This window comes from Emydura macquarii, unplaced genomic scaffold (assembly GCF_026122565.2).
Source record: "Emydura macquarii macquarii isolate MOO-44397 ecotype Brisbane River unplaced genomic scaffold, CSIRO-AGI_Emac_v2 contig_1876, whole genome shotgun sequence".
In the NCBI taxonomy this organism is placed as follows: Eukaryota; Metazoa; Chordata; order Testudines; family Chelidae; genus Emydura; species Emydura macquarii.
The window spans coordinates 25,165,619-25,193,285 of NW_027132013.1; the positions used below are offsets into that span (position 1 = coordinate 25,165,619).

The window sequence follows — 27,667 nt, forward strand, 5'->3', positions numbered from 1 at the left end:
ACTATATATATAGTCTTCTCATTGAAGAGTAACAGATCATACCAGTTGAAAAACACAGGACAGATTTAAACAAATACCTGAATACAGTAGAACCTCAGAGTTATGAACATCCCATCTCTGTACAAAACGTTATGGTTGTTCTTTCAAAAGTTTACAACTAAACATTGACTTAATACAGCTCTGAAACTTTACTATGCAGAGGAAAAATGCTGCTTTTATCATCTTAATTTGAATGAAACAAGCACAGAAACAGTTTCCTTACCCTGTCAAGTCTTTTTTTTTTTTTTTTTAAACTTTCCCTTTATTTTTTTAGTAGTTTACATTTAACACAGTACAGTACTGTATTTGCTTTTTTTTTTTTTTTTTTTTTTTGGGGGGGGGGGGGAGGAGGGGACGGGGGGACGGGACGTGGGGGTCTCTGCTGCTGTCTGATTGTGTACTTCCAATTCACATTGAGATGTGTCACTAATTGGTCAGTTTGTAACTCTGATGTTCGTAACTCTGAGGTTCTCCTGTTCAATTCCTTTGGGGAAATTTGTGAACCTGGACTGCTAATAAAAACAGAGATCTGCTTCAACAGGAAAGCATTCTTTATCAACAATTCTTTCTCCAGCCATTAGCCAGATTCTGATGATTAACAATTATAGATATTTTTTGTACATGGGATTTCTGTCTAAATATCTAGAGATAGTTACCTCTTTAATCATTATCCCTTCCTGCTTGGACTTGGCAAGAAAACAAAATCTAATCACTGTAGGGAATGTCAAACAGTACAATTCTGAATATGGCATGGGCTGCTGGAAGGTCAAATACTTTTTACTGCATTAAAATTCATCTCCAATCCTCATCTTTATAATATCACATTTGCTGGCTCTGTGAAAATGTCGGCATCTCTGCAGCTGAAACATCTGAAAATATTTCTAGCTCAAGGAGGAAGGGAGGAAATATTTTATATTTACAGTTCAAATCAGAGATTTATTCCCCCTTTTCTTCTGTTATAGAGTGTTGCTTTCTTGGAGATTTCAGCTGCTGTAACCAGAATTTTGTGCACTGGATCGCTTGATCCAAACATCAGGCATGTCTGGTTGGCTGTTTGGTAAAACAACTGGACCTTCACTCCCTACTCCCAGTCGGTTTTTCCAAGAAGAGCTGTTTTGCTGTGATGCTGGTGGAGATACATCAAAGACGGTCTCTCTCAGGTCCAACCTCAGGGTGTCTCTCTTCCCATTCAGGTGACCTCTCTCTGCTGCACAGCAGGAATCAGACACATCTAAGACATCTGGACAAGAACTGGCTGACTCAGCAAGTGTTATGCTCTGATCAAAATCACTGAGTGATATCTCACTGGAGACGAGCACATTGATAGAACTGGTATGAGAACAAAGGCCTCTGTGAAATTTGTAAGTTTCATCTTCAGGGAAATTACTATTTTCTGAGGTATAATCTGACTGTTGTTGAGCAGTGTCTCTAGAACACTGAGGTTTATTTAATTGTCCTTCATCTTTCATGCTGGCTGAAAAATCCAGCATGTATCCATCCCAGGCTTTTGAACCATATTTATGACATCTACAATCCCTGCAGAGTCTCTCTCTCTGAATTTCTGATTCTGCGCCGGAGCTGCTGTGTTTGTAAGGAGAAGATGTTTGCAAGGCAGGACACTGACAAAGATCTACTGGGTGGTCCATGAGAGTCTCCTGTAGATTCTGTCTGTCTGTTTTAAGTGAAGGATGAATTCCTATTCTGGGACAGCTGCTGTCTTGTAGCTGTATGTCTTCAGACAGAACAGAAGGACGGTTAGACAACTTGCTTGTGGAAGTGCTGTTGTCGAAACTATCACTAAGTTTTCTGGCCAAGGGTTGGAGCTCATACTGCTCATTTGCGGTGTTAGACTCCTGAACTTTCCGTAATTTGTTCTGCTTCTCTCCTCCCCCACAGGTAAAGCTCCCATTCGGCCTGGAGTCATCCGAATAGTCCTTCAAGGGATAGGTGCAAGGCCAAAGGATCTGACCACAGTTCTTCTCTGGGCCAAAGAAGCAGCATAGAGACTGAAAAAAGAAGCTGGCAAATCCACAGCTGATACATTTGATCATCATTATGAAAATCCCCAGCTTCCTGTATGCCAGCACTGTGGCAGGCAGCATGATGACACCTGCAGAAAATAAAGCAGTAGCCACCATAGCAGTGGCACAGCTCATCTGCTTCAGAGAGAAGGCCACTCGGCTCAGGCGATCAGAATGTGGGCACAAGTGGTAGGAAATACAGTAGTTCACTGTAAAGTCAGTAGAGAGGCCCACTGCTGCTGAAATGAAGAGAGACTCCATTGCATTGAGCTGCCATTCCAACAGGACCAAAAGTCCAACAGTTACCAGGACAGTGCCTGTGATAGCTGTCACAGAGAATATGCTAAGAAGAACATTCCAGGTGGTGAGCAGTAGCACCACAAAAGAGATGGTTATGGATAGCCCTACAACCACCATTGTCTCTGTGCTAAGACTGTGCTGGAGATTATATAGTTCTAGTTTACTGGTGAACCATCCATTTTGAAGCCCCATGGGGGCAGTTTTCATTTCCTCTGTTATCCAGTGGTCAATTTCATTGTAGAATTGTTTGGCTTTGCTGTAGTTGAAGCTGTAGTGATAAATAGTTTGAAACTGTAGCACCAAGGCAACTAGATTTCCCTCTCCATCAAATCTAAGACCCAAGTCGTAGGTTTCAGACCCATCTCTGCCTTGTTCCATGATCATCATTTTGATGCAGTGCAGGAAGACTTCACTTCCATAGGGGAAGGGGAAGTGGTTACAGCAGAGGTTGAAGCTGTGATCTTGCTGGGAGCACTGGCGACTCTCCATCCATCTGTGAAACTCCTCCATGAAACAAACTGTAGATTTCTGCTCCAGATCAGAATAATAGAAAGTTTGATTCTTTACTTTTTGGCAAAATTCCAAGAGCCAGTTTTGAGCTTCAGGATTTTGGATTGTAAATGTGGTGTCTTTCACCAGTGTGCCATTGCTTTTAGGATTGAAATGATCCCCGTTGTCCACAGGCAGTATGCCCCAGACTATAGTGATGGGCATGTGTTGTCCTTCTCCATGCTCCAGCCTCTCAAACATGAACTGGTGACAGTATTCCGCATCATACCTCTCAAAGGGATGGCTTAACCTAAACATCTGGACAGATGGCATCTCTAAACTGGGGAGTTTTAGTTTAGGATTAAAACAGGAAATGTAGGCACCCCCTATTGCCAAGGCTGCAAACCAACAGATCCAGATGTAACGAAACTTTATGACACCACACGGAAGAAGCTTCTCAAATAACAGCTTGGAGGTTTCACACAACGTATTCTGGAGAACCCTGAGTATATGATGGAGAGAAAAAATGACTCTTTTGTGCCCACTATAGTTCCAGTAGTCTTCTGGTTTATAAATGCAGTTTGTTGCTATGTAGCGTTCATACAACACAACAGAGGAAGGAAGCCAAGTCACCATGAATACTAAATTCACTAATACACAGGTGCCCATGTATATGGCAAAGCAGCAGATGGCAATTATATTGCTCATGTAGCTGGCATAGAAAGCAGCACCTGTTGTAAAGCAAGATGCCAGCATGAGATACCCAAAGTGGTGCATGGTTTGGCTCATCCACTGCAGGAGGCCTGCAGAAGGATTCTGGCTTTTGCTGAGGCTCCAGAGGTCCAAAAAGACAAATGTGTGATTGGTGCAAATGCTACTGAGAATGACGACTGCTGTCAGGTTTACAAAAGGGAAGTAGGTGAATCTGAAAGCCACCTTGTACAAGAAGAAGGAGATCATCAAAGAACTGACAACAATCATAAGGACCATAAAAGTAATAAAGATTGAGCGTAAATAAAAAGACATACTTAGAAAAATGGCTAATATTGCCAGGACTGGATACATGGTATCCAGTAAAAGATAGTGCTGGAATAGTTTCTGTTTAAGGCCCAGGTCCATTCCTGTGATTGAGGTGTAATTATCAAACAGGTCCCATGACTCAAGGTTGTCCAGGTAGATTTCCATCATAGTTGCTCCTTTCTTTGTAGGCAAAAACAGCAGGCTGTATTTCAGTGATGGCACTTGATATTCCATTGTCTGAAGACTGAGAAAGTCTCTGTCAACCAAGAAGTGAAGAAGCTGGTAAACTCCATTGAATCGGGTACATTTTTCTGGTACTTTGGCACACTGAGACTGTTTCTCTCTTCCAGTCCTGGGACCTATGCACGAAGGAATAAGGATGCCTTTGTGGTAGTCTGGGGCACAGGAACGGAGGAGTGCCAGGGTGTGGGAGACATCGGCTTGCGTTATCTCCAAACAAGATGACCTGTTGTGAAGGACAGCAATATAGTTACCCAGAGACCAGCTTGGGCAGCATTCATTGCCTTCAGTACGTTGACAGAGGTTTCCAAAATGAGCATGTGAGCGGATCTGAAAAACAGCCAAAAGAAAGATTACACCCTCCCTATGAAACTCCTTTTTATCCCACAGGAGTGTTTAAATTCTCACAAGAATTGTCCTGTCCTCCCCATGTTTATAAACCCTGGCTCCCCATCCTTCTGTTGACAAAATGCAATATACTGTAGCCATTGAAACAAGATGTCTGGGCAGCACTTTATCCAAAACTAAATGAACAGCCTCTATTATGTATATCTTGCACTAACTGATTTAGGAATTGGGACCTTTCCTCAACCCATTGTTCTACTACTAGTGATATCATCTTTCCTTGTTTTACTTTCATTCTCTGGATTAGGACCACTAAAATGAGAATTCTTTCACCCTTTATTCTTTTTCTCTTAAACTTCTTTTCTCTGCATGTCAGTGACATTCCATGAAGGACATGAGCAGGAGGCATGGTGCTACAGATTCTCTTCCACCATGTTCTAATCAGTGCTTAACACTGTTTCTCTGTTAATTGCATAGGGCAAATACTATTTCCTTTCCTTCTCAGTGGCTGTTTTGCCTGGCACTTACACAGAGGATACAGTACATTCAAACATTTTTTTTCTTTGGAAGGCTTTCATAGTCCCTCCAATTTTAACTCTTCAGGCACATTGGCTGCTGCTATTTCTTACCATCATTGATAAATAATCCCTAATTAATACTCTTGTCTTCCACTCACTGTCTTGCCCCCCCTGCTATGCCTTTCTACTACTGTAGCAGAGACCATCCAAAAGATCACAGAGTCATTCCTACCAGTCTTGGTTGAAAAACATTATTGGCAATTTAGAAGATTTAGTCTAGTCAGTCAATCCATCCAGTGCAGTCTTTTCTGGATGGAAGAAGACCATGTTGCTTATCTATCTCCATCTACTTACTTGGCACCTCCAGTTTAGAGAGGATGTTGTGCTGTTCGAGATGGCAAATTCCAATGAATCTGATCAATTATGTTTATTAAAGATCCCATAGTGTTTTTAACAAAACTATCCTACTCTACTCTAAACTTTCCGTTTCTATAGCTCTCTTCTCTGTAGTGTGTGGAGCGTTAGTTTCAGTATATGGGACAAATTCCTATTTTGGTAATTACATTACACGGCCCTGAATTCTATACAGTTTCAGTTTGATATACTATCATCAATTTCTAGCCCAAGCTGTTGTGTGTGTATTATAAAACAGCTATTGCTCTTCAGATGCAGCTGCATTTCAGTGGTAAGTGAGGTTATTCTTTTATTTATAAGCCTGTAAAATTCTTTGGCATTCTCCAGGATGAAAGATACTATATCTCTTATATTATTGCTTTCTTGCTAGCTTTTAGTTAGTGATTAAATTGGTAAACTGAAATGAGCTTGCATGTGTATTCATTCCCCATGACATTACTAACCTTGTCCTGTTCAATTTGACACATGGACTGAATCGCTTGCAAGTTCCACAAACTCCCAGCAGTCGTGGACATAAACACCAGCTGAGAATAACTCTTTCCTAAAAAACAGAAATATAGTTAGGTAACTGAGGAGGAATCAGCCACAGTGTTTGAAATAGTTACTGTGTACTTTAAAAGCAGTGCTGTCTGTAAGTCTACCGCAGAGGATTCTATCAGTGAAACTGAGTAATGGAGCTTTTGGATCTTGATGAATGGCTATAAAGAGTGTGATTTGCCTCATCTGATCTCTGTCCCACCCACACGGTCAGTAAGGGAGGGACATGGGGTTCTCTCAATATATTTTTCACTTGTGAATTTCATTTCTCTGTGGTGAAACTACTGTGGATCTGATTCAGGCCATATCTGTACCCACTGCTACCTCCTGACAAAAAGCCGTACAGTTTGGGGGGGCTTGAGGCCCTGAGAAATTGGAAGTACTGTATTCCAGCGAATGAACCACTTACTTAAGAGGATGACTTAAAACAGGGGATTGGGAGTCAGAATATTTGGGTGATATTCCCTGTACTCCCACTCTTGTTATTTCTGGCAAGTCTCTTAACCTCTCTGTGGTCAATTTCCCCATCTGTAAAATGGAATAATAATGTTTACTTATCCCCACTGACAGAACTAACTCAGATTTCTTTGTTTTTTTGTCAAAAAATTTGAAAAGAAAAATCAACACTTTTCATTTCATTTGAATTTTTTCATTTCATTTCTGCTGAAAATATTTGAAGCAAAAATTTCAAAACAAAATTAAGATTTTTCTTTTGAATATTTGGGATAGTTCCCCCTTTTCCTCACTACTTCCGTACCTTTCTTTCAGTAAAAAAAAGGGCGTGTCTGGAGGGGGAGTGAAAGTGGGAACCCCCCATTTTCTTTTAATGTTTGCTTTTTCCCCCTGGTAAAGTGTGAAAAAATATTTTAATGGAGGCTCAGTGTTACTTTCACTTTTTTACTTTTTATATACTGTTTCAGTTGGGAAAAAAGAGGGGAGGGAAGAGTGAGAAACAGAGATAAAATGTGTACTTTCTCACTATTTCAAAACAAATTTTTTTAATATATTTATTTTGAAATTTTTTCAAAAAACCAAAAAACTTCGAAAATGATTTTTTGAGGGAAGAAAAGGATTCATTTTTGATGAAATCCAATAAAACCCATACAAAATTTCAGTCAGCCCTGCTCACAGCTAAGTGGGGAGGATTAAGAAATTAATGTTTGCAAAGTGCTATGAGATCACTATATGAAAGATACATTAGAGTGCACAGAATTGTATTATGCCTGAATGCTTTATTGGGCATTTTCTGAACACTTCCATATGTCCTGGATCTGTTTGTGCTATAGCAGAATTTCTCATAGTCTCCTTTTTCATTTGGAAGGTCTGTGTTAAGACTTCACTCACCAGGGGGGCCACAAAAGAAACTGTCCTTTCCATAGTCTTGTTCCACCATCCGCCGTGTTCTTGCTTCTTGTTCGCCCTGGATAAACCTCTGCCCTCTGTTAATACCAATGTCACCATAGCTATCAAGAGATCACAATTACCCTTCTATGGAACAGCAGGATTCAATATCTTTTTACAAGTCATCTAATTGACTAGGCGGGGTAGTCACACCATGAAAATGTGCTTTGATGAGACATAGTGCAACTGGACTGGCCACTAGCCTAGAATGAGGACATGGTTTGGGGCCGAGGGTAAGTACTGAACTTTTGTGCAGGTTTGATTGCAGCAATTTGTAGTCATATGAGTGATTAAGTTAGATCCCACATCACTCCTGTTGGGGAGTCATTGAATTATCTCTGCAGCTGTTTAAAGTTGTTGGGTAAAATTTTCAAGAGTGCCTCAGTGACTTAGGTTCTGAACTGTGATGAAAGACCCGTGGCATGGCCGTGGCTGGCCTGGGTCAGCTGACTCAGGCTTGTGGCGCTCGGACTATGGGGTTATAAAACTGCAGTGTAGACATTCAGCCTGAACATCTACACTGCAATTTTTGGACCTGCAGCCTGAGCCCTGCATGGCTGAGTCAGCTGACCTGGGTGCTGATACTCAGTGCCACAGATTTTTTTATTGCACTGTAGACATATCCCTAGGAGACTAATTCCTATGTTCAAAAGTGACTGTAGGAGCCTAAGTCTCATTGACAGCCAATGGATTTAGGCTCCTAAGTACTTACATCACTTTTGAAAATGGGAGTTAGGCTCCTAATTCCCTTTGGCATGTTTGAAAATGTTACCCATTGATTTTACAGTTGAACTGCAACCAAACTAAGCTGTTGCATTATCAGTCTCATCATAGCATTGCAGGCAATGAAACCCAAAGAACTAACTTCATATACCTGTTCTTTTCAGTGTAGGGAGAAAGCGAAAGCGTCTTCTTATAGCCTGTATGGGTTTGCACGTTCTTCCAGACAATGAGCTTTCTGCCAATGTCAGTATCTCGAGGCTCAAATCCCTATAGACAAGCAAATGGGTTTTATTAACTTGTCAGACTTGTGCTTTAATTTAGCTTACCTTCCTTAGCCCACCTCCTCCACACCTTGTATCAGACACAGCATGTATCTGGGATTATTTGAATCTAATCACATTTTTGAGACAAACACAAGTTGAATTTCTCTTAGAGAAGGAGGCATAGCCCATCTGTGAATCTACAGAAATATAATTTATCTTTTCCTTTTTGGCCAATAATAGGGTGCCAACAGTTCATCCTGAACAGGTCAAGCAGGATTTCTTGCCTCCCCTCTAGATGAGGGACATCATCCAAAATCAATACCTGTGGAAATAGGATTTATTTTCTTCCCTCTCAAAATAGTCTACAGTCCACACTGGAACCTTGACCAGAATGATGTTTTTCTCTCTCTCCTGGAAAGGTGTCCTACATCTAATCATAGAAACTGTCTGAATAGGAATGCATTTTTTCCACATTTTTCCTTAGGTGGAGGGTGGAGACAAATACATTCTGGTGAGATATTTGTAGAAATATATACAAATATTTGCAAGGATAAACATCCAGGAGGGAGAGGAACTATTTAGGAGATACTAAAGGGGTACTACTATGAGTAAATACATTGGAAATGAGCAAAGGAAAATTGTCTGAATAACCAGAAAAATGTATTAATGAACAGTGCAATAATCTCCGAAAGGAAGTAATAGAAGTACTTCACTAAAATCCTTTAAAACCGTGACAGGCCAGACCACGGGCGAATACACTGCAGAGAACACTACTGTACTGAATGAGCGGGATGGACTAGTTTACCTAACAGGTTTCTTTCTATTTTCAATCTCTGTGATTCTTAGATCAAAAGAAGAGCATGGAATGCAGATTTCCTTGTGGCCTAATGCGCTTCCTAATATTTCTGAGAATGAGGAGACAGTGGATTGTCCTCTGGTGGCAGATACTGTTGAGTATTCTGGGGGAGTGGGAGAGTAGTAGTGACTTTAATTGTCCTCATGTATTTACAGGTCTGCCGTCTTCCCCATCCATTTCCAAAGAAGGGGGGAATGTGATCGTTTTACATTGCAGGAAGAAAACATAATTGACTGTTTCATTGATTATCCTTGCATTCATGGATGCCATGCATGCCCCATATCATCTGCAGGGACTTACCATCAAGGGTTCTGAAAAATCTGGCAGATTTCCAACTAGCAGGCCAGCTAAAGTACAAACCAGAACTGTCACCAAACAGAGCACCAGGACAGCTACCGGCCACTCAGCAATCACTTGAGAGTAACTGGAATGAACAGGAGAAAACAAATGCTGTTGTTAACCTTATTTCTGATATTAACATGAAACAAGCTGTGCTACCAACACAATGCTAGAAGAAGGATATTTAACAGAATGAGGGCTTCCTAGTTTGGGTATTTATTTGTTGAAAAGCTCAGGGGCTACATTTCAACTGCAAATGAACACATTCTTTCTGCAGTTGGATGTTTGCATACTGTTTTCATTAACTTGGGCAATTACATTCCGCCTCCCTACACTTCCCTGCCTTTTCAATTGGAAATAGTAAATACCAGGCACTTGCATCTCTGGGCAAAATGTGGCTTTAAATATTTAACTGCAAAAATCCCTTTGGGAAGGTTGTTTTTCCCCTCTTCTTTTGTTTCTTCCCTCCCCCCATTGCCCAATCCAAACAATCAACTGCCAGTCTAGTATGTAACTGACAAGGAGCAGCATGAAGTTGGAGATCTCAATAGAATACACAGTGGATAATTAGCTTGTGAATCTGCTACCACAAGATATTATTGAGGCTAAGAGTTTAGGATTAAAAAGAGAATTATAAAATGTATGTGGATAATAAGAACTTCCACAGTTATGTTAGAATTATTTTTTTTATAAGGAATATAAACCCTCATGCTACAAAACATAAGGCAACCTCTCAGACCATGTCTACACTAAAAACTTTGGCTGATACAGTAATGTTGGTTAGGGGTGTGAGGTTTTTTTTTACATTTCTATACCAACAAAAGCCCTAGTACAGATGCAATTATACTAGAATAAATGTGCTTTTGTTGGTATAACATTCCATTCAGAGAACTAGTATACATTTTACCTGCAAAAGCATTCTTTTGCTGGTATAAACTCCGTCTACACTAAGACGGTTGCTGGTATAGTTATACTGGCAAGTCTTTTCTAATGAAGACCTCGCCTAATTGCCTGGGAGGGTTTTTTTGTACCTTTCTCAGAAGCATTTGGCACTGGCTACTGGTGGAGACAGGATATTGGACTAGAAGTGCCTTTGGTCTGGTCTGGTATGTTTCTAAATATTTCTGCCTTTCTAAGGTTTAAGGGTTATTTATTAGCAAACAGCTCCTGATGTATTTTAGATCTGTGAATGAATTTACTGTTCATGAGCCTCAGACATACAGGAGCTATGCCACTGCATTTCAATCCTGAACTGTAATATTCCAGCTACTCCAGTCCCATGCTTCTCTTGAGCTAGAGACTGCTCATTGTCTCAAATAATGTAGCTTTTTCATAACTAGGGACAAGAATGAGCCCAAGAAATGCGTTTTCACTTGTGACTGAATCTGGAATTGAACCTATGACCTGATTTTTCAAACTTTAGACACTCAGTTATCAAGCTAGCATACACAAATCAGATATTTGTGCATACAAATGATCAAAAATGGCCACTTGCACATTACATTACATATGTGGGGCTGTAGTAAATTGATGCTTAATTTTTATAAACATCAGGCCCTTGAGCTCCAGAGGTGAAACATTCTTACACAAATCAACTAAAGCACCTAGCTGGTACACACAGTTTATAAATGAAAAACTGGAAGCACTAAGAGGTAGAGACAAACAATTTTAACAGGTGGTTATCTTACTGATGTTAGCGTAAATGGACTTGGTTAATTACTTTTAGGACTCAAAATAACATTTTTTTAAAAAGAAGTGGGGTAAAAGGTAAAATGTTTTCATGATTTTTTTATTTATGTATTTCAACCAAAAACAGTTTTTAAAAAATGTTACATTCTATTGCAGTACTGGAAACCCAAATCCAAAAGCCTTGTTGTAGCAACCAGAAAGGGTCCCTTGTGCATCTATTTTCATTCTCCAAGCTGTGTTCTCCAAGCACAATATAAAGCATAATAGAAGATGAAAAATATTGTAAATTAGATATTCTTTCAATTATTCTTTAGATAATTAAATTATTAATGCTAAATATTAGGTATTCCTTAAATTGTAATAATTTGTTGTTATGGTAACAAAAAAGAGGATTTTAAAAATAGTTATAAGTATTATGTTGACAGTGTCCCATTAAGTATTCTCATTCCTTTGGATTTAAACATGAGAAACACAGGGCAGGAGATAAGGGCACCAAGTAATTATTTTATTTATCTTTTCTCATATAATGTTTTTTTCCTGAAATGTCTCTAGATTGTCCATAATCTCTTTTCCATAATACACATGATTCTATGTTGCTGCAATATAGTGTTGCACTTTATAGTCGTTAACCTCTTTTTAAACATTTTAGGCGTCTACATTTCATTGCAGAGCTTCTGGTGCATTAATACATGAAGAACTAGGAAACACTACACGTAACCTTGACAAACATCTCCATCACTAGAGGAAGGGAACATGCAAAGCTCTGAGGCTATTACTCTCACATGGAGCAATCTTCTGTCTGAAGATGTTCCAGTTTGCTTTAATTCTGAGATGTAGAACCCAGGAGACTCCATTGCAGTCATTTGAAAACAACAATACTTATGTTGTGCTTTTCATCTCAAAGCACTTCACCAAGATAGGTAAACATTATTATCCCTATTTTCAAAATAAGGAAACAGAGGCATGAAGAGGTGTAGTGACTTGGTTAAGGTGGCATGGAAAGTCAGTGGCAGAATGGGGAATAGAATCCAGGTTTCCTGACTCCCGGGCCAGTGGACCAGGTTGCTCCCCTACACTTGGTTTAGATGAGTCAAGAAAAACAAATAAAGCTGTTGGCTGGTCCAGAGAAAGCGCGCACACTGAGGAAAGCTATCTAGACAATGAAGCACTTCATAAATGCAGGCTAAATTTATTACACAAACAGAAACAGATTTTTTCACACAGATGGGAAGCTGCTAATGAGGAGCTCTGATCTTGCCTCTGAAGTTGCGCCTGTCTGGGATGTCACCAGGAATAATACACTGTGTTTCCTAATAGCAGGGTAGGAGAGCAGTGATTATAGGGTAGCAGGACAGGAAGCATTTGATATTAAACATACCTTTTTGGCATCCTGAGAGCTTTGTCATGTCTGCAGACAGAAAGAGATTTGTTGGTTTATTATTTTAACTTGAAGCAGAGTGCTGTGCTGTTAATGAGCAAGTTAACCCTTTCAGGGATTGTAAAAACAAGACAGCTGTACAGTGCAGTTCCAGCTGATGAAAGCTATCTGGCATTGTTCTAGGTACATCCTGAGGAATGCAGTCTAGCCGTCATTTTAAAGAAAAACAAATGGGAAGAGACGTAAATTTGAATCCTAGTCCTGATCTTTTGCCTTATGGAAAATTCCTATAGAATTTAATTGGTACATAAACAATCTAGTTCTATCGAAATTGCTCTATAATTCTCTATGCACTAAAATCGATAGATTTTAATAGAAAATGATATATTTTCTACAGTTTTTTGTTTTTTTTTTACAATTCCGTAGCAAAGGTATAATTCTCTATTAAATTCTGTAGGATGATTCAAAATATCTCTAGATTATAATTTTCTATTAAACGCAATAGGGCTTTTCCATCAGGGTAAATGTTATTTGCGCACTGGGCTCCATTTTCTGCAGACAATGCTGATGATGGGTTGAGGCTGTAGGGATATGGAGCTGCTCATAACAATTTGCCATGAAACAATTTCCCTCCCAAATGAACATTTGTTATTCCTAGCTGCACTGCTCTAAGGAGTTCAGCAAACAAGCCTTCTCCAAGGGATTCCCAGGTCGCTTTTGTCAACAAACCTTTGAGCCCGAGCTTTCCACATGTACAATAATAAAAGCTCCTTTTCTGTGTATCTTTCAGATCTGAAGAACCTTTTTTCCTCTCTCATCCCCTTTAACTCTATAGCCTTACCTCCTCATTCAGGTAAGGCTCAGGATTACCCAACATACCAATGCACTATCTCATGTACAAGTGCATGCTGCTTAGGAGACTTTCAGTTGCATGGTAGCAGCTTTTCATGAGTGGGATGGATGAGAGAATTTCAAAACAGAACAGTTCTGGTATTTGTAAAGCTAACGAAGAGGGCCCAAACATTGTACTCTCCAAGATGCTCAATAGCACATGTTGATTCGTTATAAACCACTTTCAGTTTTTCATGAAGCATTAGCACTCTTTAGATTTTGGGGTAGTGTTTGCATTTTTTTTTAATTGAGATTACTGTCCGAAGGCACGCTGTGGATCTTTATAGTAATTCTCTTTCAATAAATCTATAGCAAATTTGTTCAGATTACAAATCATAACTGTATTATGATGATGATGATGATGACTTTTCTAATTGCCAGCACTGCAATCTCTTCAAGGGATTTGCAAAACCAGCTGTGTCTGTAGTTTAAATCACCTATTTAAAGAATTTAGTTGACAATTCTGTTGAAGGTATATGAGCTAAAATAGGAACCTGATCACTCTCTAATAGCTGAGAGGCTCTACAGTGCAAACTGAAGTAAGCATAGGCTATTTTCCCCGTTACTAAATATAACTCAAGAAAATAAAGGGCTAGAATGTGCCTCACCTTATACCAGAGTGCAGGAATAAATTCAACACTATCAAATCTAAGATGCTTAGCACCGTGATATTAAAGGGCTTGGGAACATTAGTGCAAATAGTGATCCTAAAAATCCATATGGAAAAGAGAGGGATAGCACTAGGTGCAGGGTGATGGAGGATGTACACACACTCCTTAACAGGGTACAATCAGATGTCACTCCTCTGTGCACTCTTACAGCACTTCTAGAGACATGCCTGCCTAGGCGCAATGTCACAGAGAGCTAGTGCAAGTGTGCAGCTTTTCCTCAGCCTCCACTTATAACCAACACAGGCAGTGGCTTATGGTTCCAGTTTAGTTCTCTGAAGGCAGCTATGTTGAGTGAGAAGGTCATTTTTATAGTCATTTTTCTGACCATAACCATACTTCAAGAGAGAACACCCCTGTTCTAATGGAATGTTCCTCCCACCAGAAAGGAAACCCTGCCAGCTATTTGGGATTCTCCAACACTTCAATAGCTGCACAGGATAAATTGCACTCAGACTCACTGAAATACTTAAGAACCAAAGGGTGTTACGGTATTTCTTACAATGTACCAGAAGAAAATATGAGAAATATAAAATATGGGCCAGATCATGGCTAGATTAGATGGTCCTGACCCAGTTTGAGGAGCACTGGCCCTTTTAGGCTCATAGTGTGAGGTGCACAGGGGCAAGGTGCTAGGAGCTGCTTGTATGCCTACACAAGGGCCAAGGACCATAGCACTGCTCATTCCACGTGACCCTATGGCCCCCAAGGAGATGAGCTGGCATAGCCCTGGTCTTCATCTCCATCCGTACCACCTCTCCAACACAGCATGTTTCCTTCCCAGCACACCACAAAGCTCCAGGAGAGATTGCGAGCAGAGCTATGCGAATAATGGATTTTTTATTTCACTGGCAATTCTGAAAAATTGGAAACCCAATTCTGTCGGGTCGACATGAAAACAATGTTTTTGAAATTTTTGGCAAATCAAAAAGTAAGAAAAAAATTGTTTTGGGACTAATTAAATGTTTCATTTGACCTGAAATGTAATGTTTTGTTTAGATTTCAAGCAATTTTTAACATTTTTAATTCTTTAAAAATAAAATTAAAGGAAATTTCAAAATGAGAAGTCAGTTGGAAACGAAACATTGAAATGCTTTGTTTAGAAAATGTCAAAACAAAACATTTTTTTGATTTTTCAGAATTCTTAGTGGTTTTCTTCCTCAGTTGAAACAATGCAGTTGACATTGACATCAATTTGTGAAATATTTCGTGTCTTCAAATTTGCCTTTTTTACCAAATAGTTTTGGTAGAAAAATTTTGTCCAACTGTAAATGTGAATAACTCTGTGATCTGTACAGACCTTGGCTTACCTGACGGTTACAATGTGGTGCTGCACTGGTCGTGACTGCCGCTGGTCATGTGACCACTGTTTCCATTGACTTTCAGAGGTATCGTGGTGGGGCGCTGGCAAAGAATCCCCACTGGAATGGTGGGAGCACAAAGTGGCCCTCTCTCCATGCCCTGGCAGTGGGGGCAAGGCATAGCTGTCTCTAGATTCTTGCTGGTTGCAATGGTAATATAGGGGAAGTTGATGTGAGTCCTGGGAGCTGGATGGCACCTGACCATTGGACTGTACGGAGATTGGTCCAAGCATGCGGTTGGAGGAAGGCAGATGACCTCTCACCGAGCTGGGAGATGCAGTGATTGGGCACCGATGTACTGGACAGGTTCTTTCCCAGGGAGTTCCACCATGGCTTGGTTCAGTCTTCCTGATCTCTGGCACATTAAGACAGGTTTGGCAAGGTTCTGGATTTACTTCCTCTCTGTGAGAAAACATGGAACAATTTTATCACGTACTAGAGTGGTGGAAAGGCCAAACATGGGATCACATCTCCCAGTCTAAAGGTTTTGATAGCTTAATAGATTTTAAAGTCAGAGGGGACCATTATGATCATCTAGGCCAAATCCCGCATAACATAGTCCATAGAACTGCACCCAATAAGTCCTGCATCAAGTCCATATTCTGTGGGTGAGCTAGTGAGTCTACAGTTTTTAAAGAAAGACATCTGAGCTTGATTTAAAGACTTCAGGTGATGGAGACTCCACCACATCCCTTGGTAAGTTGTTTCAGTGGTTAATGTCTTGTATGGGAATTGAGTACTAGTCTTTTAAATAGTTTGTGAGCCTTGAGGGGTGCTTAGTGTGTTCCATGTTTTGGAAATCTGGTAGAGTAGCACTGTGTATATTTAACTAGGCTTTCCATGTTGAGTCATGGTTATTTGGACCCCACTGTTCCTTTGTGGTTTCTTCATGCTCTTATTGTTGTGTAAAGGGCAAAAGACACGATAATTAGTGACAAGAATGAGATCATAATCCAGGAATACAGTGAAACAGAATAATTGAGAGGTCTAGTGAAACTGAAACTAAAGAAAACTGTAATCTACCACCACCGGGACTATGAATAAACTACTCATTTAGAAAGGAAAAAAAAGGGGTTAAAATGTCTGGAGGTTCGGGGGAAACAAACTTGTTTGATAGTACAGTAACGAACTGGCCGACCTACATCAAGAGACTGGAACAGCATATCATGGCTACTGGTACAATTTATGAGAAATGGGCTAGTATTTGAAATAGCATCTGCACCTGCTCTTTGGCAGCAAGCCAGGGACCAGGAATTAGAGGGTATTCCTGGCACTCGGTGTTATTTGGATGATACACAGATTGTGGGAGAAAGGGCTTGTCTACACTTAACTCCGAGATTCGGCGGCAGTCGACTGGAGTTACGCAAGCTACGCAAAAAACTTGCATAACTCCCGTCGACTTCTTTGCTTCTGTTCTGCGCGCCGTCTTTACTGCACTGCGCCGACGGGAACTGCGTTCCCGTCAACGCAGCGCTATGCCATTTGAGAAGGTGGTCTTAATACGTCATTTTCTGGATCGACTGAGTGGGTCTTCACTGACTGCTCAGTTGATCCAGAAAAGTCGATCTGACGGCGGCTACTTTGCCGCCGTCAGTGTAGCCTTAGTGATTAAGAGCACCTGGAAAACCTCCAAAAGGTACTTGTGAGGCTGTCTTGTCTGGGCTTAGAGCAAACAAGGAAACGGTGAATTTTTCAAAGACTCAGTTACGTTCTGTAGCCATACCATTGACAAAGATGGATTGCATAAATTACAAGACACAGCTGAAGCTATCCCTAAAGCATCCAAACCACAAAACGTGTCACAATTACATTTCTTTTTGGGGGGGCCAGGGGATGGTCAGCTATTGATATAGATTCTTGCTTTACACAGCAACAGTATTACATCTGCTGAATGAACTGTTACACAATGGACAGAAATGATTTACTTCATACAGTGCACCAAAGCTTTTGACAAAAATCCTTGCACACTACAATGGATCTTTGCCTCCAAAGTTAGCCTGTTTTCATCCTGAAAGACCCATTGCCTTTATTTCTAGATCTCTTACCTCAGCATAATGTAACTCAAATTGATAGAGAAGCTCTGAGGTTAAGCTGAGGAAAAAGTTTAATTAGAATCACTACAGGAAACAATTTACTCTGGTTACAGATAATCAATTTCTAGTTTCAATTTTTAACCCGAAGACCATTAGTAATGACTGCTGCAGCAGCACAATGACAGAGGTAGCAATGTTCTCGGGCATTCACTGTTATAATATTGAGTTCAAAAGTACCAGCCAACATACAAATGCAAATTGTTTTGTCACGCATATGCAGACTGCTAAGTTCAGGTCACATATGCTCCAGAAATTACATGACTGGCCATTTGGGAATTGTAAAAATAAAAGTCCTTGCCCGAAGTTTTGTCTGGTGCCCAGAGAATGATACACAACTACAGGAAATGGCAAAAAAATGTCCAGCTTCACAGCGAACACCACACAGGACTAAACATGCTCCTTTGCATCCTTGGGAGTAGCAAAACTCTATGGCAGTAAATCCCCATAGACCGTGCTAGCCCATTTATGGGACATATGTTTTTGATTGCACTAAATGACCAGTCTAAATGGGCTGAAGTTTGCTATATGAACTTAACTAAATCACTGCAGATGGTAGAAGTGTTAAGACTCTTGTTTCCAAGGTTAGGAGTTCCTAAACAGATTGTCAGTGATGACAGAACTCAATTCACATCTGAACAATTTCAGTTGTTTGTCAGAAAAAATAGTAACAAACATGTCACACCAGCTCCTTACCATCCTGCCACAAATGGATTAGTGGAAAGATTTATCCAGATATTTAAGCAAATGATTTGTGCTACAGCTCCAGATTAAATGTAGCTTACAACACAAGACTATGAATTTTCTATTGGCCTATAGAAATGTAAAACATGCCACTACAAATCAGATGCCAGCAAAGTTGTTTATGAGATGTAATTTGAGGTCTCGCCTTATTAAAGCAATGCCTGTGGCAGTCAACATAGTTGTCCCTAATGTGGTGAAGGGCAGTTGGCGTTCATATAGATGAATGAGAGAACATAATTCTGAGGGACAGAACACATGAAAACAATTTGCTTAGTCTTTCTTCGTGTCTGCTTATTATACAGCAGCATTGGCTGAAATACATTTACAGTATACCCCAGTGACTCTTGCCAGTTCCAGGGGGCAAAGGTAAGGGTCCAAAGCAGGGCTGGTATGTTCCTTAACTCTATATTTTCTGGTTTTCAGATGTTTAAGTTTGTTTTATGTTAATTATTTATTTCCTGGTTTTCAGTGATTTAAGTATCATTGGACTTGACCTTCTGGAAGGGTCCAAAGCACTTCCAGTCAATTTTAACTCTGTTTAAAATTTACTGCCCAAAAACTTTGACAGAATCCAGGTATTGTTGTCCCTACTACACTATGTCCAAGTCTAGATTTTTTTTCATTTCCTTTTTATGTTCTAAGATGATATGTCATTGTTATTTCTTGTACCTTGACCGTATTTTTCTTGATATAGCTTTAAATAAGCAATGAATTACTAATATAAATAATATTTTATAGATATGTTGCCGCATTGACAAATTACACTTTTAGAACAACAGAATCATAAAAATGTAGGGATGGAAGGGACCTGAAGAGGTTATCTAGTCCATCCTCCCATGCTGGGGCAGGATCAAGTAAACAGACCATCCCTGACAGGTGTTTTCCTAATCTATTCTTAAAAACTTCCAATGATGGGGATTCCACAACCTCCCGTGGAACCCTATTCCAATACTTAACTATCCTTAGAGATAGAAAGATTTTCCTAATATCTAATCTAAATCTCCTTTGCTACAGGTTAAGCTGGTTACTTTTTGTCCTACCTTCAAAGGACATGGAAAACAATATAGGGTGACTAGATGTCCCGATATTATCAGGACCATCCTGATATTCGGGGCTTTGTCTTATATAGGACCCTATTACACACACCCTCATCCCGATTTTTCACACTTGCTATTGGGTCACCCATCTTTATAAGACCCTTTCGCATATTTGAAGATTGTTATTAGGTCTCCCCTCAGTCTTCTTTTCTCAAGACTAAACATACCCAGTTTTTTAACCTTTCCTCATAGGTCATGTTTTCTAAACCTTTTATCATTTCTATGCTTTCTTCTGGACTTTCTCCCATTTATCCATATTTTTCTTAAAGTGTGGTGCCCAAAACTGGACACAATACTCTGGCAGAGGCCTGACTAGTGCTGAGTACAGCCTAACAATGACCGTCTGTGTCTTATATGACATTTCTGTTAATGCACCCCAGAATATTAGTCTTTTTTCACAGCTGCATCACACTGTTGGTTCATATTCAGTTTGTGATCCACTATAACCCTGAGATCCTTTTCTGCAGTACTACCGCCTAGTCAGTTACTCCCCATTTTGTATTTTATTTTTCTTTCCTGAGGGCAGTACTCTGCACTGGTCTTTAATCAGTTTCATCTTGTTGATTTCATACCAATTCTCTAATTTTCCAGGGTAATTTTGAATTCTAATTCTGTCCTGCAAAGTGTTTGAAACTCCTCCAAGCTTAGTGTCATCCACAAATTTTAAGTGTACTCTCCACTCCTTTATCCAGGTCATTAATGAAAATGTTGAACAGTTCTGGACTCAGGACAGACTCCTGCAGGACTCCATTAGACACATCCTCCCAGTTTGACAGTGAACCATTAATAAATATTCTCTGAGTAGGTCTTTTAACCAGTTATGCACCCACCTTATAGTAATTTCATCTAGACCTCTTTTCTCTGGTTAGCTTATGAGCATATGGGACTGTGTCAAAAGTCTTACTAAAATCAAGATATATCTCATCTAGTGCTTTATCCCCATCCACTAGTCTAGTAACCCTGTCAAAGAAGGACATTAGGTTGGTTTGGTATGATTTGTTCTTAACAAATCCATGTTGACTATTCCTTATCACCCTCTCATCCTTTAGGTGCTTACAAAGTGATGGTTTAATAATTTGTTCCAGTATCTTTCTGGGTATCAAAGTTAGATTGATTGGTCTTTAATTCTCCAGGGTCCTCTTTGTTCTCCTTTTTAAAGACAGGTACTACGTTTGCCCTTCTCCAGTGCTCTAGGACCTCACCTGTCTCCCATGAATTCTCAGAGATAATTCCTAATGGTTCTGAGATTGCGTCATTTAATTCCTTAAATATCTTATGATTGATTTTTGTCTGGCACTGCTGACTTGAATACAGAGCTAACTTATCTAAATATTCTTTTACCTGTTCTTTCCCTCTTTTATCTTACATTTCTACCTCCTTGTTGTTAATATTAATTGTGTTAAGCATCTGGTCGCAATGAACTTTTTTAGTGAAGACTGAAGCAAAATATGCATTAAATACCTCAGCCTCTTGATGTCCTCCATTATTAGCTCTTCTTCTCTGCTAAGTAGGGCCTACACTTCCCTTTATTTTTCTGATGCTCCTGATGTATTTATAGAACCCTCTCCTTACTGCCTATTATGTTTAGTGAAGTAACTCATTTTGTGCCTTAGCCTTTCTGATTTTGTCCCTACAAGCTTGTGCTATTTCTTTGTATTCATCCTTAGTAATTTGTCCATGTTTTCACTCTTCGTATGATTCACTTTTGATTTTCAAGTCATTGAAGAGCTCTTGATGGAGCCACATTGCCCTCTTTGGCTGGTCTACACTGCCACTCTGGGTCAATGTGAGATACGCTAGTTACATAATGTACAATGTATCTCACGTCGACGTACTTACGTCTATGCAGTTTGGCATCTTCCCAACGCTATGTCGATGGGAGAGCATCTCCTGTCGACGCTGCCTTCCACCTTTTGGGGAGATGGACTAATTGAGTTGACAAGAGAGTGCTCTCCCATCGACCGAGTGGGTCTTCACAGATCTGCTCAATTGCTGCTGCTGCATCGATGCCTGCCATTGCGACAGTGTAGACATGCCCTTACTAGTCCTCCATCTTTCCTTCACATTGGGATAGTTTGCTTTTGTGTCTATAATATTTTCTCTTTGAGAAATTGCCAGCTCTCCTGAACAACTTTTTCCCTTAGATTTTCTTCCAATGGGACCTTAACTACCTATTCCCTGAGTCTGTAAAAGTCTGCTTTTTTTGAAGTGCTTATTCCTTATTTGGCTGCACTTCTTCCTTTCCTTTAGATCACATTTAACTGCCTTCTACCTTACAATTGGCAACCAATTCCTCCCTGATCTTCAGAGTCAAGTCTAAAATGGCTGCCTCCACCTTCTGAAACAAGAAGTTGTATTCAATATATTTTGGTGATCTCACTCATATAAAGAAATTTGGATTATTCAAAATATTAAATATCCAGTAAAAATACTATTTTTCTGCCTTTAAAATGCTGGTGTTAGATAGTAGAATGGGACCAGAAGCTGTTCCTGGGCTTTTCATATCTGGAATGGTTTAATATCCACTCTGCCATGTCTGTCTATTACTGGAGGAGAAAAACATTCCTGTGCCCAACACTGTGAAGCCAACCGGGGAGATGTGGGAAACATGAGCAGTGGAAAATTCCTTCAGACACTCTCGAAAAAGCAGTCAGCTAGAAAAATGACTGATCATAAAAATGGATGGATAATCCTTTAATTTATTCAATTTCATCCAATTTTTGCTTTAATGTATGAATATTCTTGACTCTAATACTCCGAGTGGAAGTCCGTTCCCCCTATTCACCACCTTGCCTGCAAAATAATGCCACTTTAAAGTCTTCCTCCATATGTTCCCTCCCAGCTGAAACACTTGACCCTGGACTGTTCAAGAACTTCGTAGTTTATAATAACTTGAGGTAGTTTAAATCTTTCACTCAAGTAATCTCTTAATCATCTCTCATGACCAAACAATGCCAGTTCTGTCAATCATTTCTTATATGTAAGCACCTCATTTCCATTCATCTTCTTAGCTGCCCTATGCTGTACTTAACTATAGTGTCATCTTGGTTATCCAAAGGTCTTAAAGGAAACCTGAAACTTTTGGATAATTGTGGGTTTGGAAAATCACCGGTGTAAGCTTTGAAGATTTCAAAGTCTGCAGAGCCTACAATACCAATTAGCTGTGGATCTGGCAGCCTCAACACTTTATATGCTGCAGTCCTTGCCAGAGACATAGACTAGCTCATGTTTGTCTGCCTGTACCCACATCACAACACTATTATTTTGCTGCATAGACAGGACCCTCTAATCATGTTAGTGAACAGAGGATGAAGGCGTTTCTGGTGTTTGTTTATTGTGGGGGTGGGGAAGAAGAGGAGGGCTGGCTAGATCAGTGCATTTATGAATCATCTGCACACATGCTTTAATGATACTGGAACTGAACAAGAAGCTAACAACTGAAAGAAGAACATCTTCTTGGAAGACAAATTCCAATCAGGGTGATGCAGTATATCCAACAATTTTGGGATTGTGTGGGCAGAAATGTTCTCTCAGACACGAAAAAGTAGCAGCCTACGGGGTGGCCTGACAGCCTCATTCTGTCAAATTCAGCTGGATGCAACCCAAGAGAGAAACAAAGAGGAGAGGGAGGCAGAGAGCAAGGACCAGATTGAAATTAACTGCTCCTGTTATCTACCACCGCTGGTTGTGTCCCTGACAATGTTTGCCTCCCTCAGAAGGTGATATGGAGAATCTGAATGTTCACCTAGGGAGGGGACTTACAGCTGGGGAAGAAGAGATTCTGAAAAATAGGTTTCTGCAGTTTAAAGCCTGCTTGTGTTGAAGCTGAAGGTATCCAAAGGGTAATAACATCTACTTCTATTTCTGGTACATCTCAGTGAAACTGGGATTGAAATACTGGAGAGACATGGGTGTTGGTTTGAATTTTTGAATTATGGATAATGACTATTTCAAATAGAATTTCCTCTCCCCGTTCTTATGGCACAGCAGCCGGATTGGATTAAGTGATCATCCTCTGGGAAGCAGTAACCTTATAAAAAAATGTTGGTCTCCACTGCAAGTTTCCTCCTTCACTAACATGTTTAGACAGTTTGAAAATCAAATTTATGAAACTGTACAAGTCACCTTGTTATATTGCTTTCCTGAGAAGATACCACAGCACAGAAAACAAATTTCTGCCCAGCAGAAACAGCAAAAGAAGAAAGACTGTATCTTCCTCTTCCTAGGTGAAAATATAATGGAAACGTTACACAATTAATGACTCCTAACTAGACTTCTTTCTGCTACTTTACCCAATCTGGAAGGTAGAACAGTAATGTTGCAGACCAAGAAGAGGGTGTGGCTTATGTAATGAGCAAGAGCCAAAGATCCATGAGACATGGGTTTAGCAGAGGACAAGCCCACAAGCCTGGATCTGTGTTGTGCTGTCAGGCTCCAGCACTGGCTATATAAGTGTCTCAGGTGCTGCGTGGCCATTAACTGGCCCCCATTATTCCTTGCACACGATGTAAAAGCTGTAGAGGAGGAGTTAGTGCTGGGAACATGCTGTGTAAATTGGATGGTCCCCAATTCCTTTCCATTGGCTACCACTTTGTCACATGGAGCTGAGCTCAGGCATTGTGGCAGAAGCAGCTTCAGGTGGCAGGGAAATTATAGCGCACAGCCACCATCCTCCCTGCACAGCAACCCCAGTTCTCTAGCATTTCTGTAATTTTGCTTCTCTCTGAGCTATGCAGTGGGAGAGAGCACCTGACTCAAACCGAGAAAGGAAGGGGAAACAAATCCAGCATTTTTAAGGAGAGCTGTAATGTGGGTCTGTGAGAACCATTCTGAAAAATATTTGGGCTTCACTATCTCCCTGAGCTGCTGCATCTTCCCCATTGTGTACTTCTTACTTGGGATACTGTCTCAACAATGTGATATTCCTCTGAAGATAATATATGAATTTGTAACTTAGCAGGATGCATCACTCACTGTTTTCCCAAATAATTTAGATGTCATTAATTTGCTTATTATGTACTAATAATTTATATTGTGGTACACCTCGAGGTTGGAGCCTGATTGTTCTAGATCCTGTACAAACATATAGCAAATGACAATCCCAGCCCCAAAGAATTTACAGCCTAAAAGATGAGACGTACCAGGTAGATGAAAGAAAAAAGTAGGTATGGGACAAGGGATGGGGAGGTAACAAAACTAACAGACTAGCACTGTGGACAACTCATAGCCACTCAGTAGCAGTAGTCACCATGCACATACTCTTAAAAATGGAAGAATTACAGTCTGAAGACAAAAAAAGCAAGAGTCAATCTGTATCTTTTTCCCTTTCAAAAGATCCTCATTCAAATTAAGGACTAAATTCTGCAAAATTTCATTAAAAAAAAAATTAGTTCTTTTTTGTTGTAGTGGGTTTTTCTTCACATAAAATATGGATTCTACCAATTTTCCTCAAATTAAAAAAAAATCCTCCTGGGCTAAGGCCTTGTACTGTGTGCCAAGTTTCTGTTGATACTTGATGTACTTTTTACTGAGACTTACAATAGAAGTTTTTAGAAGGGGCACTCTAATGGAATTGAAAGAGAGGTTTATAATAGACGTACTGACAGACCCTTTTCTCAAGCACTAGGAATATGATACCAGCAACATGGAAATGTGAAACAATAGTTCAGAGGGAATGATTTCTTCTCTGCTTTAACTTTTTTAAAGTGATAAAAGGACCATATTTTAGACACTTGGAACTCAGAGCCGAAAGAATTCAGAAGCAAGGCAGAGATAATAGAAAAGCAACACAACGCTATCAGAATGCATCAAACATTCGAGCTAAAACTACCATCCAAAGTACTGCATAACAAGCAATTAAAAATAGTTACAGGATACCAAATTAAAGAAAATAAAACAAAACAGCAAGAAGAGACAATACTATCATAAATATGGGATCAAATGTTGTTCAGCAATTATGGTTTGTTCATATGTAGCTAGCATGTTTAAGGATGTTTAATTTTTTAATCTTAGTACTGCACCTCACTGAAAGAGAGCCTGACTTTAATGGCCTTTAAATCAGGCTCTTAGGCCTGGTCTATGCTACAAGGTTCGGTCAACGTAGGCTGCCTTCCGTCAACCTAGCTGTGGAAGTGTCTTCACTTGAATGTGGCTCCCACTAAAGTAAGTGCCTCGCTACGCTGATTTCGTACACCACTTCTCCAAACGGCGAAGAGCCACAGTCGATGTAATTACATGGATGCAATGTCATTGCAGACACTGCATTGCTTACGTTGATTGTTACTAGCCATCCCACAATGCTCCACGCTGACAATACAATCTATACAAGTGCTCCTGGTGAGGATGTGCACTGCTGACACAAGGAGCCAAGTGTGCACGCACACAAGTGATGTAATAACTGCGGTGGCTGTATGCCAGAAGCATAGCGTGCAAGTCACGAGAAATGAAAGCACCGTTCTATTCAGTGATGGTTAGACTTCAGCTGAAGTAATGTCCAATTTTGGTCACTAATATATAGAAAGGATGTAGAGAAACTGGAAAGGATCCAGAGGCGAGTGACAAAGATGATCTAAGGAATGGAATGCAAGCCATATGATCAAAGGCGGAAGGAACTGGGTGTGTTTAGTTTAGCAAAAAAGAGATTGGGGGGGAGGAGTACTTGAAAAGCTGCCATAAAAAAGATGGAGAAAAGTTGTTCTTTCTTGCCACAGATAACAGGACAAGAGGCAATGGGTTCAAACTACAGCATAGCAGATTTAGATTAAATTTTAGGGAAAACTTCCTAACTGTAAAAATAGGAGGACAATAGAACAGACTGCCTTAGGAGGTTGTGGAAGCTTCTTCACTGGAAGTTTTCAAAAGAAGGCTGGATAGTCATCTGTCTTGGATGGTTTAGACACTAACCTCCTGCCAAGATGCAGGATTTGTTGAGTAAATGACCCTTGCTGTCCCTTCTAACCCTATGATTCTACAATTTCAAAATACAATTTGCCATGTGTACACTAGAGTTTAAAATGGGTTAGTTAAAACATGTTAATTAATTCACTTAAAAAAACAAACACCCAAAACAACACCTTAATATCCTAGTCTAGAAAAAGCCTGAGGCAACTTACACTTTTGAGGCATCAATAGCTAACTGATGGTAAATTCAGTAGAATGTTCACTAGGATCAAAGTATAGGAAATGTGAAGCTAAATGTTTAGTTTACAAACACAAAACCAACCCAGATCTCTATAGAACGCCACATACCAATGTCTAGCTATGTATGTATATATAATGCAGGGGAGGAGGGACTATCTAACTGTACCATTATTATAATAAATTTGATTGTAAGCATGATGAGACTATAAACCACAGGAGTGATGCTCAAGTGAAGTCTGATTCTGCCATCTTTACTCACACGTGATTAAACTCATGCATATAGTTTTATTAATTTCAATAGAACTGCTCACCTGAGAAAGGATTACTCAAATGAGCAAATGTTGCAGGATTTGACTGATGGTGTCTATTTCACCAGATTCCCAAGATTTAAAACAAAAATCTGATGTGAAATGGTTACAGGAAGGGGTTATTTTTAGAATAGTACATGAGAATTGTATTGACCAAAACACAGAGACTTCTTGCCTGAGATTTTCAAAGCTATCTAAGGAGATTTGACTGCCCAGTTCCCTTAGGCAGGTTGGACTAATCTCAGCATTAATGTAAAGTTATTATTTGTATTAGGCAAAAGTGAAACTCTTTACCTTTATGCATATATTTGTGTTTAGTTTGATCTTCTGCTATGCTTTGATCAACTAGAAAATCTGGGTAATATGGAAGATGTGCAAATGTGCCCTCTTTTGTGTTTGTAGAGCACCTAGCACATTGTGGATGCGAAGAGGAGCATATAATAAATACTAAATATAACTCCTTTAACAATATATCATAGTTTGTTACAGAATTTATAATTCATAAGGCTAAATCACATGCCCAGGCTAATACATATATTAGATCATAATGACACATGGGACTCATCGTTTTGCATGCACAATCATTTGGAAACAGAGAAATCAGAATGTGTGGATGCAAATGGCATTTGACAGCTATCTGATTTGCTTTCTCTCGCTCTGGTATCAATTTATCACCATACCTACACCCGCATAGGTTTGTACTGTGTTTATATGTCTCCATATTTAAATATAGAAGCAGTTTAATCAAACAAGTAAGTATCCCCAATGCTTTCAGGTCTTACATCCTAATGCCACA

The 27,667-nt window shown here is 39.8% G+C and overlaps 1 protein-coding gene across 1 annotated transcript; it reads right to left on the reverse strand.

Moving 5' to 3' along the window:
• Window positions 1–403: 403 nt before the first annotated feature.
• Window positions 404–15,908, reverse strand: DISP2 (dispatched RND transporter family member 2). The gene is made up of 7 exons (XM_067558162.1): window positions 15,442–15,908; window positions 12,573–12,602; window positions 9,467–9,590; window positions 8,199–8,314; window positions 7,268–7,386; window positions 5,830–5,927; window positions 404–4,439 (listed from the first exon to the last, which is right to left on the reverse strand). Exons 1-7 carry the CDS (start codon window positions 15,906–15,908, stop codon window positions 1,023–1,025), a joined length of 4,371 nt encoding a protein of 1,456 aa, XP_067414263.1. The 3' UTR covers window positions 404–1,022.
• Between the last annotated feature and the right edge of the window lie 11,759 nt (window positions 15,909–27,667).

What these genes read in the sequence shown, in the direction of transcription:
- DISP2 (XM_067558162.1), bottom strand. Translation starts at nt 15,908, where the DNA reads ATGTTTTCTCACAGAGAGGAAGTAAATCCAGAACCTTGCCAAACCTGT. An exon ending in GCTCTCAGGATGCCAAAAAG is followed by an intron (nt 9,591 to 12,572) that starts GTATGTTTAATA and finishes TGTTCATTCCAG; the next exon opens with TTACTCTCAAGTGATTGCTG. An exon ending in ATTTTTCAGAACCCTTGATG is followed by an intron (nt 8,315 to 9,466) that starts GTAAGTCCCTGC and finishes GCTTGTCTATAG; the next exon opens with GGATTTGAGCCTCGAGATAC.